This window comes from Electrophorus electricus, chromosome 26 (genome assembly GCF_013358815.1).
Source record: "Electrophorus electricus isolate fEleEle1 chromosome 26, fEleEle1.pri, whole genome shotgun sequence".
NCBI classification, from domain to species: Eukaryota; Metazoa; Chordata; class Actinopteri; order Gymnotiformes; family Gymnotidae; genus Electrophorus; species Electrophorus electricus.
In genome coordinates, this window is record NC_049560.1 from 2,407,153 (window position 1) to 2,427,021 (window position 19,869).

The following is a 19,869-nucleotide window of genomic DNA, read 5'->3' on the forward strand; positions in this document are numbered from 1 at the left end:
ACAGAATTATCTCTAGGAAGTGAAACTCTATATAGGCACCCTAAGATAGAATATCAGTGGAAAATATCTTGAGTCAATTTCAAGGGACAATTCTCATTTGGCCAGCCCGTTCATCATGCAAGGGGTCACTAAAGTTTATATGTGGTCATGGTCGGCTGGAAATAACACCTGATCCCAAATCTTCTCTGGGCTGCTGATGACCCGACACCAAAGATTATCCCGAACTGGCGAGCTTGAGCTTCACCGAGAGCATAGAGCTGAGATGGTTGCCTATTTAGCACTAATTTCTGTTGGTCAAACAGGATTAATTGTAACTGGTTCGTGCAACTAATTCTAACTGGTTCATGCAACTCCAAGTTTAAGATAATTTTTGAACGAATTGTCATTGTTCATTTTAACACTAGTTATCTGAAAATGTACATGTGGCTGACAACACTCAGTTATAGGGTTAAGCCTTTCTTGTTTTGTTAACCTCTATTTTAGTGGAGTAGTTAGTTGTTTCAGTTGACAAATATAGTTGGGAGCATGTCCATAGGTGGAGGAGCCATGATGGAATTGTTCTTGTTGTAGTCAGGTTGTTATTATTGGAGATACACTTTGTATTGCCTTGAGGAGCAGAACATAGTTTGTGTGGTTTGGTAAAGAACAATTTGAGTTCAACTAACGCTTGAAAATTTGTAGAGCCTGTGGTTTCCTTTCTTTTCCCCTTTTTAGTTAATGTGACCAATGAGGTAGGGAAGTTTTATGTTATATCTATTACATATGCTAGTGAGCTGGCTAATAGCTAATATGTTAGCTGAAGTTTTGTTGAATATTCAAGCTAATTCTCAGTTAACAGCCTGTTGTAATCTGTGTGTTGTTTTGTGTGATCTCTGTTCATAATTATTCTCTGAGAGAATGTGTTTGCAATGCACTAAATCATTATGATTTATTCATTTTATTTATATAGTTCTCATGGCATGTTTGGAGGCATGCTTGAAGGCATGGATGTGCAAAATATATGCCTGTAATCAAGAACGCCTTGTGTTCGTGACTTAACTGCAGGTGAGCTAGAGGAAGCTACAGTACATATAGCACAATTATTCAGGTTTCAAATTGAAATAGACACTTGGGCCAAGACATTCATTCACATCCAAGCTTTTCTCCCCACCGTTTAGGTTCAATTTGAGCTCATCTAATACAGAAGGAAATGTCAAAAAACAAAAAGTTATTTTTGCAGTTTATTTTTGCAGTGTATTTGGATGCTGGAGATTCATTTTCAGTAATGTTCTATATTTCCTGATTCACCAGGGTCTTGTCAAATTAAATGAACAATTTTGAGCATATAAATGAAATTATTCAGGAGCTACACAATATTTTCCACTAGGTGTCCTAGATATCTCTAAAGTGCCCCAAAACCTCTCCAAAGACGTACAAAGTCTTCAGTCACTATACATCGAGTGTGTAACCCTTTTTTTTTTTTTTTTTGCTACAACATAATAGCATGTTCAACAACTTACTAAAACACAATATTAGATTTATTATAGCTTCATTGTTAAAGACTAACAAATATTAGCTTCATTGCTTTTAAGATAAGAGGTTATGCTGGGGAAAATACCGTAATGCTGTAAATGATGTGATAACAGTAAAGAAATAATATGTTTCCTCATTTAAACTTATAGCACGATTCATTTATAGCAGGATTACTACTTTTTCCAGCAGTGAATGGAAACAATGATTTGTGACGCAAGCATCATAGCTAGTCCATGCTAGAGGCCACTTGGCTCATAACTGAACACAAACATCTCCACATAAACTTCAGCTAAAATAAACCTCTTCCTTTCCATGACGTCCAAAAGTGTTGGCGATCAAATTATTCACTTAAAGCAACATTTTACATTTAGCTGAAGCTTTTATCCAAAGCAACTTACAATTATGACTGAATACAACTTGAGCAATTGAGGGTTAAGGGCTCAAGGGCCCAACACTGGTAACTTGAACCAGTAACCTCCTGATTACTAATCACATACCTCAACTATTGCGCTACCACTGGCCTGTAGCCATGACTGCATCAGTTTCACCAAACAGTGTCACAGGCATGTTCAACACTTTATCTGATTAGAACGCAAAAGCGATGTTTTGCTGTGCACATAGCTGTAGATCACTCAGTGGGTGACCATATAAGGCAAGTGAGGTGTCTACATTTTTGTCTAAACGTACTCTATTTGTTGAAACAGCTGCCAATCACACAGAGTGCACCTGGAAACAATTTGATAGCACCCCTCTCTCCTTCCCTTGTACTCATAGACGTGAATGAGCGTCACTCAAAGAAAATAGCTCTTTATGGCCCAACAGCAAGCACGGAATGTAAGAATCTTTCTATTCAGGAACACTGCTACATGAGTAATGTGCATTTTGTGGTAACTAAGACGTACATATTTTGTGTTAGGTTACGAAGACATGATGTGTACAAAGATGTGAGCAAGCAAATAAAGAAGTTTATTAGCATTCTATATACTATTTAAAATTGTCACGCAGTTGCTTTGATGGTAATTGAATTTTCTATGACAAAATCTGAAGTTATCTTATACTGAAAGCATGTTTTTAAAGGACATTTAAAAGGACTGGCATGATTGTTGTGGAAATTAACCAAAAAACATGATGTATTCAGTGTGGGATTTCTGGCAAACAGTTGCATGTAGACAGCTGAAAATCAGTAAACATGTACTTATATTAGTTCTAAGAAATTGTAGTAGGAGACTACAGTAGGAGATTTTAACACACTAGTTATAAGACGGACATAAAATAAGACACTATTCTAAGTACTTAATCCTTCTCATGAGAGGTTCCAACTTCTTCTTTTCTGGATCCAACTTTTTTCTTAACTTTTAACTCTAACCTTTGTTATTGAATGTCCATGTTTATAACCCTGACTTGTGGGAGGGGTCTCGAAGGGCATTATCCCAATGTATGCTCATGCATATTCATGCTTCTTTGTCTCGTCAATGGCTTTCGTGGGTGATCAAAAAATGTAACAAAAAAGAAGAGAAAGAGGGGAATAAAACAACTAGGTAATGATACTTGCTTATGAGATATATTTCTTTTAATCTATAACAGGCAGGATCAGTCTCCTTAATTCACCTGTGCCCTTTAGTCCAAATATGTATAGATAGTTTGAAGACATTCTTATAAGCAATATAAAGCACATAATTATATATAGGAAAGCAGTTACATTTCAAGAATCACACTACGTGGAGACACGTAGGAAGATAGAAGAGCATAGAAAAGAGCGATAGAGAAAGATACAGAGTATGATTATTACACATGTATTGTACTGTACTAGTATTAATCATTCAAATAATGTTCCTCTGTCTGTTATACTTGAGATGAAGACGTAGTCACTAAGTAATACATGTATAAAGGTTAATATGCAAACATTACAAAAATAGGGTTAAGACATGGATGTAATAATTTCATGAATGAAATAACATAAGAAAAGTTATAAATTTAGAGAGAGTGGGTTTCATAACAGTTCAGTGATGATAGCTATTTAGATTTCACTCAGAATTGAGCATGCTGAGACTGTTATGTATATATCAGTGCACTTTTGGCCATATGTGCTTAATAAATCCAGATGGGGGAGTCTGATATTGTCTCCGAGGGGAGCTGTGGATTCATAGTTCACGCAATCAAAGAAATCCTATTACATATAAAAAAAAGAGATTATGAATATGGTTTTGGCCTCACTGCAATGCTCACGAGAAGGCCTTTCAGAGGGGAAAGGTCAAATTCCCTAATCCTTCAAGAATATGTGCTTTATAAGTTTTTCTTACTATTGATCTTATAAGTATTCCAGCTTGTAAACTCATCCCTAAATTCAAAGCAGGGTACATTATGGCCTTTCCTCAGTCAAGATCTGGGGTCGTAAAGTCTTGGGCCATGTGTCCTGTCGGAGTAATAACCCTTCTTTACAGATTGGTTTTGGAGACCTGATAAGGGAAAGGAGTGCCCTTTTAGCAGAGACAAAAGAATTCTGGTGTTGTAAAGAGGCCTCCCAGAGTGGGTGTTACCAGTGGGTTGAAGGTCTGGTCAGTCAGTAGGGCAGAGACTGGTATTCCAGAGCATCTTGATAAGAAGGCCTTATGCAAGGGGTGTTGGGGTACCTCAGGTACCAGCAGGGGCTGCTGCTTCCACTACAGTGTCTTGGTCAAGAATAATGGGTGATGATTCAACCACGAAAACAATGAAATATACAACAAAACAAAATAGATTAGATATGTCAAGTAACTAAAGAATCTAAAGAATAATTTTTTCCTTGTTTTCCACTCACGTTTACATGTTGGTGCTTGCTCCCATTTTGAGTTGATACACAAAATTGTGTCATGTCCATGCAATTCAAAACCTTCTCCACATTTAAATGTCACTGATTGCTCCATTTCCAGCTCTGTACTGTGAGAGGTGATGATTGCATTTTCAACTTTAGGGGGAGTATCACATCTGAGCCCTATTGCCACATTAAGAGGAAACAAAGAGTGGAAAACAACCAAAGAATGGGAAGATCTATCAATGACTGGACAAAACATGAAGAAATAATTTCTGTATGATCACAACAACTACTCTACAACTTATAAAATATCAAAGCATCCACAGAATATGCTATATTAGACAAAATATTAAAAATGCGATTCACCAAATCTTTTCACATTGTACACATCAGCAATTGATATGACAAAAGAAACCAGTGTACTACTGATAGCTCTAACCATCACCAAGAAAATTATCCTCATGAACTGATGAACAAATGTGGTGCAGATTCTGTTCCTCATCTTAAAGCAACTGTAGCAGTGAAAACTATGAAATACAATACTTGCAGATTCTGATCCAAGATCAGTTTAGTTAGTATGTCCAGGATACAACGACTGGCATAGGTGCTAAGGGAAGCTTTAAATAATCATTATCGCGTAGTTGGCTTAGTATCTCGTTGAAAAAGAAACAGCGCCAAGTAGCACTCCAATTAATATTACCTAGATTCTTAGCTATGCACTCAGTTATATATATTAATAATATAACACCATAACACTTTTCAGATAGCCTAGACCAGTAGCTAGATAACTTACTCAAAACTATTAAACTACTCAGAGGAAGTTAATTGAACCAATTATTTTGAAATTGCTAGATGCTACTTCTGTCCTGGAGGTGCTAAGTTTACTATATGTTGATGCACTTTTACCTGACTGCCACTCTGCCGTCTCTGCAAACAGGTTGTCTTGCAGCACATTATAAGTTATCTTTAATTAGCATTAAATTAAATGACATTTAGTGAATTAAAATTAGATTAAAAAATTAAGTTAGCATTCACAGGTAACTTCATGCAAGAGCTTCTGACATCATGTTCAACCACACCTATTTTTGGAAGAGGGTTATAAATTGAATAAAAGCAATATGTTCACCATTGTTTTTTTTTTTGTTTTTTTTGATACATTGAAAGCCCTGCACAGTGAATTGCAATGAAGAGACAGAGTTTGCATTTCAAGACAGGGTAGATTCACTTTTGACACAATTTCAGCATGTAATTCTTGAAAAGGTCATTCCTTGCTAATTCATTTTCATCAAAGAGATCAGGAAACAACAGGGAAATGTAATGAAGATTTTGCTTTCAGAATGTCATTTTTTTCTGCAAGCCATAATGAAAAGTAATATGCTTTCTGCATTATATTTACTTATATTCCAATGTCAGCTGATTTAAGACATCACAAGGAATATGCTCTATTGTATGTCACAAACCATCAGTTAATAGCTACTGCTACTGTATGAATCCATTGGTCAAAGTGAGCTTACCACATGCTCCTTTTGCAACTATAATGTAAAAACAGGACAAATATGAAACAGTTGACAATCTTTTTAAAATTCTATTTCAAACTGAAACAGTTGACAATCTTTTTAAAATTCTATTTCAAACAATTCTAAGTTCTGCTGGTTGTTTACTTCTTGAGAATTTATTCTTTAACAATTAAAAGTAATATGGTAAATATTTTTAAATGAATGTTTGAAGAAAGGATGATGTGGAAATGCAAGTGTAAACACATGGAAGTTTTTAATTCTATTTTAAAATGGAAAGAGTAACTAGATTTCATTGCATCAGCTCTGTGCTGTAAAGTTCTAGGGTTGAGGTGTTAACTCATATGGTCTTTAGGTTATGGTATTAAGATATTAGAGCATCTCTGCGTAAAAGTAATCAATCTTGTAAAGATTTTAACCTACAATTTATACTAGCAATTCACACTTTACACAATATACATGACAAGTCCCATAACATCTGTTAAGTTATATTTCTCAATAAACTAAGGAGCCAAACATGACTGGAAAAAAAAACAGTCAGTGTAATACTCATACACATACAGAGAAGAGGTAGGTTTTGAGCTTTTTTTTTTTGTAACATCCAAACATTATCACTATATCCCACAGTTTATGAATTGGTAGAGTCTGATAACCATCTAGCAGTCTCTAACCTCAATGTAGACTATTATGTAAACAAGATGAATGCTGTTAAGAAAGACCTATACCAAAGGCAGCTTTTCAACAGATTCGATTAGAGTTAATTTGACTTCCCAGTAGACAGACAAGACTTTTAGAAATAATTTTGTGCACAATATTCACTTCAGTGCAGGGACATAATTTTCTATGGAAACTGCAGCACAGTTCATAATAAAAGTTTATGCCAAGCTGGCAAATATGAGACTTCTCGTTGCCTTTGACATTGTAATTTTGAATGAATATTTCTCAATCTTACAAAGTGTTCATGGATAAGAAATGCAAAACTGTATCAGAGTATGGCTAAAATAATGCAGTAGACCTTGATTGGGATATCAGTAAGTAATCATACAGTTCATTACAACACTGTTGTGCGACTTCAAATTGGCCACAACTGTATATTTTTGGGGTGATATTTAACACACCATAATTTAAATCCATTATGTTGATATCAAACTGCCTAATTCACATTTAACAATAAACCTCCTCAATGTTCAGCACACTGTGAACTCCTGAACATGTATTATACCTCTTATGGAGTTTGAGCTCTGAGAAAATTCTCTACAAATTGGCACATTTTATTCTTTCATTTCATTCATTATTTATCCATCCATAGACATGTACAAATCTTTATTATTAGGAGGGCAAAAACTTAGTGAAGGAAATAAAGGAAAACAAATTGTACAACAGTAAACTTGAACAAAGAAAAAAATTGTACACCAGCAAACTTTGTTAAGGGTGTTAATATTAGTTACTGTTTTAGTTACTATAGCAGGAGACAACAAGACAGACAATGCCAAAGCTTATGTGCAGTTAAGTGCACATTCATTATTATTGTTTTTTCCCCTTCCTAACAGAGAGTCATCACCTCCCCTCTGGCTGATTACCATCCTAAGGAAAAGAAGATAAGATTGAAGGATGAATCTGTCTCTATGAGATAAGAACAAGGATAAAAGAAGACCACAGACTTAACGTTTTTAGTTGTTCTCAAGGCAACTGCTTTGTTGCATATCTTGTTGGTGTCAGAAAAAATAATCGTCTGATTTTCTCTACCACCCCGAATGCTAACTCTCATTGCCTGCTGAGTGCTTTGATTTTTTTTGCATATGATTTCCTAGTCAGTTTGGTAACATTGAGTCCTGAATAATTTGCAGGTACACTTTTACCAAGCAACTTGCCAATCATTTGATGGCATATGAGATCAAATTTACTAATATTGTTTAAATTCATGCAAACGGATTTTGCTTCATTGTGATAAAATGGTCTCAAAATATACTGGCACTTATTCATCAAAGCTGCATAAAATCAAATTTCATCATACAACCAGTGCATGCAAAATTCACTGAGAGCACTATTATTCATCAATTTCATCTTTGGCATATTTGTCCTATCCAATTCACATCTGGTTGGTTTGCATGTAAATTTAAGCATAATAATTCAATAAAAATGCTTAATTTGTAGTTGGATAATCATTATCTTTACCTTCATTGATGTCAGTAATGTCTTACTTTCTATGCAGCTGAAGATGATTAATCAGTTACACTCTAATCACCTCTTGTTTCGGTATCATTCGCCAGTTTCACAATTTATGCCTGAAATAGTTAATATATTATTCAGGCAAGGCTGCTTCAAGAATGAGGATATGCGAACATTTGTTCCACCACTTTTCAAAGTACTGGGGTGATGCCTCCACCACTTTTACATGAAGCCGAAATGGGTTTTATATGGAAAGTTTTAAAAATCTCCGCTCTCTTCAACTGCTTGGAGCACTGGACTATAGCAGGAACTGACAGGTAGTAAGATTCAATCACCAGTTAGAACTGCTAAAACTTAAATAGAAAAATATGTTCATTTAGCTTACATGTAGCCTTTCTCGTTGAAAGTCTATTTAACATATAACATGCTGTTTAATGTGTATACTTTGAGATTTTATAAATCAAAGAAACAGAAGATGATAGACCAACCTGCAATGCTGATCTGGACAGGTGTGTTAGTCTACTTATGATATTACTGTCAATGCTTTTATATAGTTTTATGCAGTATTTTCTTTTAAATATGTCTAAATAACACCACTTCAGCATATTCAGTGCAGTCCTATGAATAAAGGCCACTCTGTCTACAATCATAACTGTTAGTCGTGAACACTGTTCTGTAGTGTAAGGTAATAAAAAGAGTGTTTACAGGGAAAAGAGGCCTAACATTGCATTAGACATATTAATAATATAAGACATAAGGGAGTATCGAGATTCTGTGTCCTTTCAGAATGATTTACGTACAGGGCAGAGGTCTCTGTAGAGGCCTCTGCAGGCTTCAGCAAAGGATCCTGGGTAGGCTTTGGTGGACCTCAGGGTAAGATACATGATCTCTCCACCAGGCCCAGGACCATATAGAAAAACACTCTTCTTTAGGATAAGGTCAAGAGAAGTCTTCTCTTGGAATGTGGTGGTAATGGGTTCAAACTGGTCTGGGTGAATATGTTGACTAATGTATAGTTTGGATGTAATGGTGACAAATGCTAACACTAGTTTGTAAAAAAGGCAGGGTGAATACATTATCACTTCTGACAAATTTATAAAAATGTGGGTTCTTTGTTTGATTGTTAGACATTCTCCAAAGGGTGCCTCAAGGATGCTTGTTAAAGTTAACCTGCAATAAAGGACAGGACCCAATATTCTCTTCTACTAATTCTTAAGTCTGCATCTTTATTTTCTATTTGAATGTTTAAAACTAGCTGACTGAGGATTTAGGAACGACAAATGTTCAGCGCATACTATCGTGTGGGATTACATACTGACATGATTTGTTCAAATGATTAACAAACAGATACTTACGAGTACAGCGTTTCATATTTTCCCATTTCTGCTGCCTTTTACAAGTGATGACAAAAGAACTAACTGGTTCATATCCAGGAAGACACTGTATCCTAATTCTGTCACCTATTGTGTAAGTATCTTTAGGTCTCAGTATCTCTGCATGTGCAATCTCTGGTTCAGGACAAGTCATCTCTGTAAAATAATGAAAAGACTGATTCATTATATACACGTATACACATGTTTATTATTGACTTGCTAAAGAATCCAAAAGGAGCACGTACTTGTACACAGTGTTCTTGGGCTCCAGCCGTCGATTGTACATGTAGCGTATGAAGCTGTTTTTCGATAATTGTAATTACACTCATAAAACTTTGTGTCCCCCAGTTTTTTATCACCAGAAAAGTAGTAGAAAGGATGCGCCACATTCTCATCATGGGGAACATTACAGGTAATTTCTGCAAAGATATGTTTTGATACATGTTAAAACTGTAGCAAAAAGAATATTTTTGTGTTTATATTTCTGTTTTTATATTTTAGCTATTTTACCATTACATATCGGTGACCTTTCCCATTCACCATTGTCTTTGCATTTAATTATTTGTGAGCTTAGTCTTGTTCCTAATATCCAGTGATCTTTTCTGCAAGTAAGTGTTAAGCTTTCTCCAGGCTTAAATATATTTTTTCCACTTGGAGATGTACTATGCAGTCCAGGTATGCCAAACTCAAGCACGCAGGTAACTTCTGTTATAGACAAAAGAAAAAAAAAAAAAAAAGGTTAAACCTCTCATAAATATAATCAACATAACAGTAAGATTCAAGTCAATAACTATGCATTGGATGCATTGAAAGCCCTGCACAGTGAAAAGCAATAAAGAGACAGAGTTTGCATTTCCAGGCAGGGTAGATTCACTTTTGACACAAATTCAGCATATAATAAAACATTTTTATTATACAAATGTATTTGATTACTCTCTTTCTTCACATAACATTTGCAATAATTAATTGTATGGTTGTTGTTTTGTTTTTTTTTGTGGGGGGGGGTTCCAGCATTTGGACGGCTTGGTGGTTAGCCTGTTTGCCTCTCAGTGCTAGGGATTTGTGTTTGAGTCTCTAACTGGGTGGAGTTTCTATGTTCTCCCTGTGTCTGAGTGGGTTTCCCTTATGGTCTCTGGTTTCCTCCCACAGTCCAAAAACATGGAGGTTACGTTGACTGGATACTCTAAATTGTCCAGTATGAATGTGACCAGTGTGTATACATGTATGTGTGTGTGTGAATAAGTGCACATATGTTCAGTGATTGTTGGTGCTCTGTTCTGGTTCTAACCTCATTACCTTCCCCTGCATCCAGTGCAGCCCCCCAGGGGGCTGTGGTTTCCGATAGAGAGTACGGTGTGTGTAAATTGGCTGTCGCTTCTCATCAGTGTGTGAGTGATTGTAAAAAGATGATATGTCTGTAAAGCGTCCTTGATAAATAAATAAATGCCAGAACCAAGCTGTTGCCAGAAGTCTCAGAATTTAGATCTACTCAATAGAAAATAAGATAGTGATGCACTGCTTTGGTTTGATCCTTATAATGATTGAGTAATCAGAGAAAATTGATCTACCTATTGGTTTCTGTAGCTTGCAAGTATGTTGTAGTCTCTACTATCTTGTCCTCATCTTTTTTTTCATTCATTTAGTAGTCACTGTCATTTATTTAAATTATCATGACTGGGCTTTTATGACAATGGTATTTATATATATTTTTAGATTTTTTTTGACAATGGTATATATTTGCATTGATTTTAACTGCTGTTCTTTTTTTGTTTTCTTGTGTTTGTTTGTTTTCCCTTTATTGTTTCACAGTGCACGTGTGTGTTGCGTGCAACATGAGCATGTATTTGGGGAGCATGCCGTCTGGGACACTCCTCCTCCCCCTTCTCACCAGCTTGCTGCCTCTGACTTTTTTCTATTGGATTACAATTTTAAATCGATTTGCTATTTACACTAGAACTCCATTAACAATGGAGTTCTAGTTATAATAAATGTAAAGCTTCTGCTCTATTTCTGGGGGTTTTGTGTAGTTCCAAGAAATATGGTTGTTCTCTTTCTACTTACAATAAATTAACCTGATGTTCTTGCTGCTTATTGAAGGTCCTGAGGTAAAACAATATTCTGTTTGAGAAATTCCCACATTGGTATAGTCAAGAGACTCCCTTTGGTTTTAAAATGGGCCTTACATAACCCATGTAGGTGCACTTGTCCACACGTTATTGGTTTCAGCTCTATTGTAACAAGCAAATATTAAGTTGTATGCCTTTATGCAGCAATGGCATGGAAGCCTATTTGAATGTGTCTCCTACTACTTTCATCCTGTTACAACCGTCTTCTTCTTCTACATCACATTTATTTTTACAGCATTTAGCTGTCATGATTCTAGTATGTGATTATCTGCCCTAGAGCCATTTGATCACCAAAAGGAAGATTCTTGTGGGATCATACGGGTGATTGTACCTGTGGAAGTATTCTGTTATGAGAGCATTTAAGATCCTCTTCTCATTTTTTTTCTACTCATCCCCACCAATCACTGTCTTGACTTTCTCCAATATGTCTTGATTTCTATGTATTGTTGTTTTGATCAAAATGGGATGGCCTGGATCCTGAAGTGGAGGAGCTTCCTGTTTAAACAGGGGAAGAGGATTGTCTAGTCTTTAGATTTATTTTCTTTTGATGAGGAGGGTTGTAACCCTTCTCTGCTCCTCATGGCTTCTCCAAGCCCTCTATAAACTGGTAATAAGCTGGTAATACGCTACCAGCTCCACCTTCTCTGTGTACAGTGTGAGTGTCAATCATGTCTTTTTTTCATCATCAAGCTTGCTGGGACAAGGAATGGCTTATCAAATACTTTGCTTCCAAGGTCCTCCCTGTCTTCCCTGATTTCCATAAACTTTTCAGTGATTGCTGGGAGGGAGCCTTTTAGTTCTCTGTGCACCTCACATTTGGCTGCAAGAACAGCTTTAGTTATTCCCATAATGAATTGTTTTGAATGTCATCCTCCACCTCCTCAATGACATTCTTACCATAATCTTTCCCTTTTCCCTATCTGCCATGGACCCTTCATGTTGTCATCAGTCTGCTGCCACATTGGCATCTTGCTTTCCCCGATAAAGACCATAGGCCCACTACTTCCCTTAAATTGCTTGGCATCATCCTCAAAACACCTTCTTCCAAGCTACCTTCCCTTCCACAAATATGAGGTCTGCACCATGCAGCCTTCGAACTTCTAGTACGGTTCAACTTGAACCACCATCGCTCAATACACAAAGAATACATACATCAGGTATCAGGTTTGCCACTGAAGCAAAGTGATAAAGGATGACATATTTGTGAGTGAGAAATATTTTAAGTTGTATTTATAGGTGAGACATATTTTAAGTGGTAAAGGATGACAGCCAACTTTGATGAGTGAGACCATGTGACCATGATAAGGTGTTCAACAGACAGGCTGAGGAGTTATGCTAGCAATTTTGATCCAGGGGATATATGGATACTCTACTGAATGAGAGCTTATGCAGTGTTTGAGACCGAAACCGGGCTACACTCCTCAATCATTCTCCACGCACCAGTAGCCCAGTCCCCCTTACAGTTGTATCCACATACAGCCACCTCTCTCAAATTTTGAAAAGTACAGTTCACCGACATTGGCTCATTTTAAGAAGTAATCTTAACGCTACAATTATTTTGGGAAATTATCTTTTGACCCAGTCAGTAGAGCTAATGCTGTTTGGTTAAAAAAAAAAATCTTTGGGGCAGTAGTATTTTTGCTATATAATTTCTAAACATTGAGAAGCTGCATACCTTCACAGCCTGAGTCTGTCTGGCTTTGTCCATTACATGCGACTGTGCTGTTTTCTTGACCCAACAATTTATCACCATGTTGGTTTGTCTCATTCAATGGAATTTCAGTGTCTTGGTCAAGACTAATGGTTGGTGATGCTACCATGAAAACAAAATTAAATATACAACAAAACAAAAAAGATTAGATATGCCAAGTAACAGCCAAGAAGAGGAATGGGCTGATAAACAGTTGTGTTCTGGTTTCAAATGTGCTGAATTCAAATGTAATGAAATATAGTAAAACAGCATATTAAATTCTATGGAAAAAAAAGAAAGAACAACATTTCAAAAGTGTTGAAAAGGATTAAAGAGTCTATCATAATTATCCCTAATAATTTAATAATTTCTTCCCCTTCACACTGTAGACTGCAGTCAAAAATGCAGCATTGGTTTTTATCCATGTATGGTTTGTAGAAAATGCTGAAATACTTAAAGATTACTCACTTTCACACTTTGGGTAACTCCATTCTCTCTGTGTACAGTTAGCTATATTCTCTCCAGGAAACCGAAAACCGTCATTACATTTGTATTCTACTTTGTCTCCTTCCCAATATCCCTTGTTGTCATGGTCACTTGTCATCAAAACACCATTCTCTATTTTGTGGTCGGGATTTGGGCATTGAAATGCTAACATAAACAACACTGACAGTCAATTTCAGTAACTCTTACATGTTTTACTCAGTATATAGGATATTCGTAATGGATATACTTTAATAATACTAAAAATAAAATCATATCTAAAGAAGAATACTTTTTCCTTGTATTTTACTTACGTTTACATGTTGGTGTTTGCTCCCATTTTGAGTTAATACAGGAAATTGTGTCATGCCCGTGCAGTTCAAGACCTTCTTTACATTTAAATGTCACTAATTGCTCCAATTCCTGGTCTGTACTGTAAGAGGTGATAACTGCATTTTCTACTTCAGGGGGAGTATTACATCTGTGCCCTATTGCCACAATATGGGGAAACAAACAATGGAAAACAACCAAAGAATGGGAAGATAATCTATCATTGTCTGGACAAAAACATGCAGAAATAATTTCTGTATGATCACAACTACTCTACAACTTCTACAATATAAAGCATCCACAGAATATGCTATATTAGACAACACATGTTTAAAATGGTATTCACCAAATATGTTCACACTGTACACAGCACACCACAGATTTTAACTTCACTAACACTTTTGGAAAAAACTGATCTGTTAACTCTTCACTTAAACATCACAATTCCCCTATCCTCAGAACTATGACTTTCAGGAGACACATCAGCAATCGATATGACAAAAGAAACCACCACTGTAATGATAGCTCTAACCATCATGAATAAAAATATCTTCATGAACTAAAAATCAACAAACACCATTACTCAAGGGGAAAAATCAGTAATGGATCATAAATCAATCGAAAAATATCTACTACTATCAAAAATAGAACCACACAATATGACTCAATCTGGACCCTTGTCATTAATGTTCTGCAGTAATCATGCCTCCAAATGAACACCACTGAAAAAGCAGGTACACTGAAATCCATACCCAATTCCATACCACCTTACATACCACAAAACTTTTCTCCATATTCACAAACTCTCTCCCTAACACACACAGAATTCTATCTCTGTATAACAATATTTAACAAATGAAAAGTAATATGGTTTCTGCATTATATTGACTTATATTCCAATGTCAGCTGATTTAAGACATCACAAGGAATATGCTCTATTGTATGTCACAAACCATCAGTTAATAGCTACTGCCATCACACAAGAGGCCCAAAAGTCTTTCAGTCTTTTAAAGGTCTGAACTCAAATACAAACATGGCTTACGTTCACAGACTGATGTCTCCCACTGGCCATTCAAACATCTGATGGAAGACAGTCTGGATTTGTAGCCCAAATCACATTCGATTTTTAACCGTTGGCCATCTTGATGAGCTTCGTTTATTTGAATTTGCTTTCCATGCTTAACATTGGGAAGAGAACCACACTCATTCTTTCCTGTCAAGAAGGAATCCCAAACCATGAAACCAGTAATGAACCATTCCTCTTATGACAGCACCATATGCTGCTGAAATTAGTTCTCTGAACAGTTAAAGTCACTCACGTATACACTGTGGCTGATGACTCCAAACCCCCTGTTGGCAGGTTACTACTCCCCACCACTTTTCATCAAATGCTTTGTAACCAGTGTCACATGAATAGGAAGCACGTTGGGCTCCATCATGGTCTTTGGAATACTGTATGAATCCATTGGTCAAAGTGAGCTTACCACATGCTCCTTTTGCAACTATAATGTAAACACAGGACAAATATGAAACAGTTGACAATCTTTTTAAAATTCTGTGGAATCTAAACGAATGTCTGGTCAATGTTACCATGGCAACAAATTCACCGAATTACTTCAAGCAAGCTTGCAAAGGTGGTCACGCAGCCTGAAACAAAGGCGATCAATTCCCTCTTGTTAAAATGTGGACGAAACTCATATCCCTGGATTTTAGCACCAGAAAGACAATTGCCAGCACACCTGGATGATGTCATATTTTATCAACAAAGAACCTGTAGCAGAAATTTCTACCTAATTCTAGAGAAATTCAGTGAGGACAATCAGCTAGGATATTCACCCAAAATCAACACGAGAGAATTTAACATTTGGGCAAAGTTTATTAAAAGGGCATAGTTTATCTAAACTGCACCTTTTCAGTAACTGACATAGGTGAATAGTTGAAATACTGTTTTAATGTATCCATGTTTGTTCCAGCCATCTTTGTTTAGATATTCTTAAAATGGGTACACATTTCTTTCTCCTCTTTGCATGTGATATCTCTCTCTCTTAAATAATAAACATATGTATGATTATCTTGCCTTCCCTAGGCTCAGACACAATGACCTTATTGTTAGTTAGTAAAACTAGTCTCATTATCCTTTATTCTATGATCATGTTAGAACAAGCCAGCTGAGCTCGTTAACATACAGCCACTTTCCTCTGCTGTTTAACCTCTGCTCCATTTTATTTGTTTTGTTCTCCATAGGAGAACCAAGGTAGCAAGGCCTTCTTATGCACACACACTTACGCACATGCACTTTCCTCCCCTTTTATACACACATACACTCACTTTTAATTTTTTGAATTGTAAATATACTGATTGTTGATGCTAGGTTTTTTTTGTGATTTAGAGTAGTTGTGTTAATAAACATATTTATTCTATTTTATTCTAACCAAGCTCTCTTGATATCATTCAGATTGTGGTTTTTCCAATATCGTCAATCACTGTCATTTAAATCCTTCAGGGATCAAATCATTTTGACTTCCTTTAGTTAAAAATTAAAGATTGTGATTCTGATTTGATTTGTATATATGTGACCGCTCTAATGACACTGTTTCATAATTGATGCATAGTATTGTATGCATCTTTATTGTATTGTAAAGGATTATTAGGTGAAACCCAGACAACGTGAACTTTATAATCTCACAGGTACATTAATTTAATATTAATTTTAATTAATTAATTTAAATTAGAGCATTTTCTTCAGGAAGTTCAAAGGTCATGCAGCATTCAGTTGTAACGACAAAATATGTCTGAAACAATCCACACTCCTTTGGAAATAGTAATAAGTGCATCATGAGAATAGTATGGACTATCATTACAAATAAGTGTATAGCGCGTAATACCCGATTTTGGACATACCAGATTGTTTCAATGAAGCTATTGCTGAGTACAGAGGCTTTCATTATAGCCCCTGTTGACGTGCCTTTCCAACTTTCATGCCCAAGTCTGACTCAGACATAGTTTGTAGGTTTTTTGTACATGTATTTTTTTCTCTTTAATGTTTTGTGTAAATACTGGTTTGTGTCTGATATTTATTTGCTTATTTTGTCTTCAATTATATTTATTTTTCTCCCTTTTTTTTGTGTTTTCAGCTCATCGGTTGTTTTGGCTGATTTGGTCATTTTTAGGTCTAGTTGAATCTCCATTTTTTTCATTAGTCTAGATATTTTCGTTTTCCCTTTTTCCTTTTCCCCTTTTGGTTATATGCTTGTTTTTTTGTTTGTTTGTTTGTTTGTCTTGGGTTTCGGGGATGGGGGTGGGGGGAGTTGGGGTTTATTGGGTTATTTTAGCTACCTAAAGGTGGCTCTCATCAATTCATCTCATCATTCATTATTATTGTTTTTTCCCCTTCCTAACAGAGAGTCATCACCTCCCCTCTGGCTGATTACCATCCTAAGGAATAGAAGATAAGAATGAAGGATGGATTTGTCTCTATGAGATAAGAACAAGGATAAAAGAAGACCACAGACTTAATGTTTTTAGTTGTTCTCAAGGCAACTGCTTTGTTGTATACCTTGTTGGTGTCAGAAAAAATCATTGTCTGATTTTCTCTACCACCCCGAATGCTAACTCTCATTGCCTGCTGAGTGCTTTGAATTTTTTTTGCATATGATTTGCTAGTCAGTTTGGTAACATTGAGTCCTGAATAATTTGCAGGTACACTTTTACCAAGCAACTTGCCAATCATTTGATGGCATATGAGATCAAATTTACTAATATTGTTTAAACTCATGCAAACGGATTTTGCTTCATTGTGATAAAATGGTCTCAAAATATACTGGCACTTATTCATCAAAGCTGTATAAAATCAAATTTCATCATACAACCAGTGCATGCAAAATTCACTGAGAGTACTATTATTCATCAATTTCATCTTTGGCATATTTGTACTATCCAATTCACATCTGGTTGGTGTGCATGTAAATTTAAGCATAATCATTCAATAAAAATGCTTAATTTGTGGTTAGATAATCATTATCTTTACCTTCATTGATGTCAGTAATGTCTTACTTTCTATGCAGCTGAAGATGATTAATCAGTTACACTCTAATCACCTCTTGTTTCGGTATCATTCGCCAGTTTCACAATTTATGCCTGAAATAGTTAATATATTATTCAGGCAAGGCTGCTTCAAGAATGAGGATATGCGAACATTTGTTCCACCACTTTTCAAAGTACTGGGGTGATGCCTCCACCACTTTTACATGAAGCCGAAATGGGTTTTATATGGAAAGTTTTAAAAATCTCCATTCTCTTCAACTGCTTGGAGCACTGGACTATAGCAGGAACTGACAGGTAGTAAGATTCAATCACCAGTAGGACTGCTAAAACTTAAATAGAAAAATATGTTCATTTAGCTTACATGTGGCCTTCTCGTTGAAAGTCTATTTAACATATAACATGCTGTTTAATGTGTATACTTTGAGATTTTATAAATCAGAGAAACAGAAGATGATAGACCAACCTGCAATGCTGATCTGGACAGGTGTGTTAGTCTACTTATGATATTGCTGTCAATGCTTTTATATAGTTTTATGCAGTATTTTCTTTTAAATATGTCTAAATAACACCACTTCAGCATATTCAGTGCAGTCCTATGAATAAAGGCCACTCTGTCTACAATCATAACTGTTAGTCGTGAACACTGTTCTGTAGTGTAAGGTAATAAAAAGAGTGTTTACAGGGAAAAGAGGCCTAACATTGCATTAGACATATTAATAATATAAGACATAAGGGAGTATCGAGATTCTGTGTCCTTTCAGAATGATTTACGTACAGGGCAGAGGTCTCTGTAGAGGCCTCTGCAGGCTTCAGCAAAGGAACCTGGGTAGGCTTTGGTGGACCTCAGGGCAAGATACATGATCTCTCCACCAGGCCCAGGACCATATAGAAAAACAATCTTCTTTAGGATAAGGTTAAGAGAAGTCTTCTCTTGGAATGTGGTGGTAATGGGTTCAAACTGGTCTGGGTGAATATGTTGGCTAATGTATGGTTTGGATGTAATGGTGACAAATGCTAACACTAGTTTGTAAAAAAGGCAGGGTGAATACATAATCACTTCTGACAAATGTATAAAAATGTGGGTTCTTTGTTTGATTGTTAGACATTCTCCAAAGGGTGCCTCAAGGATGCTTGTTAAAGTTAACCTGCAATAAAGGACAGGACCCAATATTCTCTTCTACTAATTCTTAAGTCTGCATCTTTATTTTCTATTTGAATGTTTAAAACTAGCTGACTGAGGATTTAGGAACGACAAATGTTCAGCGCATACTATCGTGTGGGATTACATACTGACATGATTTGTTCAAATGATTAACAAACAGATACTTACGAGTACAGCGTTTCATATTTTCCCATTTCTGCTGCCTTTTACAAGTGATGACAAAAGAACTAACTGGTTCATATCCAGGAAAACACTGTATCGTAATTCTGTCACCTATTGTGTAAGTATCTTTAGGTCTCAGTATCTCTGCATGTGCAATCTCTGGTTCAGGACAAGTCATCTCTGTAAAATAATCAAAAGACTGATTCATTATATACACGTATACACATGCTTATTATTGACTTGCTAATGAATCCAAAAGGATCACGTACTTGTACACAGTGTTCTTGGGCTCCAGCCGTCGATTGTACACGTAGCGCGTGAAGCTGTTTTTTGATAACCGTGGATACACTCATAAAACTTTGTGTCCCCCAGTTTTTTATCACCAGAAAAGTAGTAGAAAGCCAAATTCTCATCATGGGGAACATTACAGGTAATTTCTGCAAAGATATGTTTTGATACATGTTAAAACTGTAGCAAAAAGAATATTTTTGTGTTTATATTTCTGTTTTTATA

The 19,869-nt window shown here is 36.0% G+C and overlaps 1 protein-coding gene across 9 annotated transcripts in view; it reads right to left on the reverse strand.

The window, feature by feature from the left end:
• Positions 1-2,384: 2,384 nt before the first annotated feature.
• LOC113569224 (complement factor H-like) overlaps positions 2,385-19,869 on the reverse strand; it is a 38,191-nt gene continuing 20,706 nt past the window's right edge. The window contains exons 6-18 of one of the 9 annotated variants that reach the window (XR_004775656.1): positions 19,626-19,708; positions 19,363-19,536; positions 15,308-15,490; positions 15,031-15,201; positions 13,973-14,146; positions 13,644-13,826; positions 13,161-13,298; positions 9,870-10,064; positions 9,605-9,778; positions 9,342-9,515; positions 4,310-4,483; positions 4,050-4,181; positions 2,532-2,988 (exon numbers count right to left, since the gene is read on the reverse strand). Coding sequence is in view for 8 of the 9 variants with exons in the window: in XM_035523193.1 (XP_035379086.1) it covers positions 4,144-4,181; positions 4,310-4,483; positions 9,342-9,515; positions 9,605-9,778; positions 9,870-10,064; positions 13,161-13,298; positions 13,644-13,826; positions 13,973-14,146; positions 15,031-15,201; positions 15,308-15,490; positions 19,363-19,536; positions 19,626-19,793 (1,946 nt within the window). In the remaining variant the exon portion in view is untranslated. Of the gene's footprint in view, positions 4,182-4,309; positions 4,484-5,767; positions 5,836-7,125; positions 7,402-9,341; positions 9,516-9,604; positions 9,779-9,869; positions 10,065-13,160; positions 13,299-13,643; positions 13,827-13,972; positions 14,147-15,030; positions 15,202-15,307; positions 15,491-19,362; positions 19,537-19,625; positions 19,794-19,869 lie in introns of those variants that run through there. The other 8 variants (XM_035523193.1, XM_035523191.1, XM_035523192.1 and 5 more) reach the window with 8 other exon arrangements.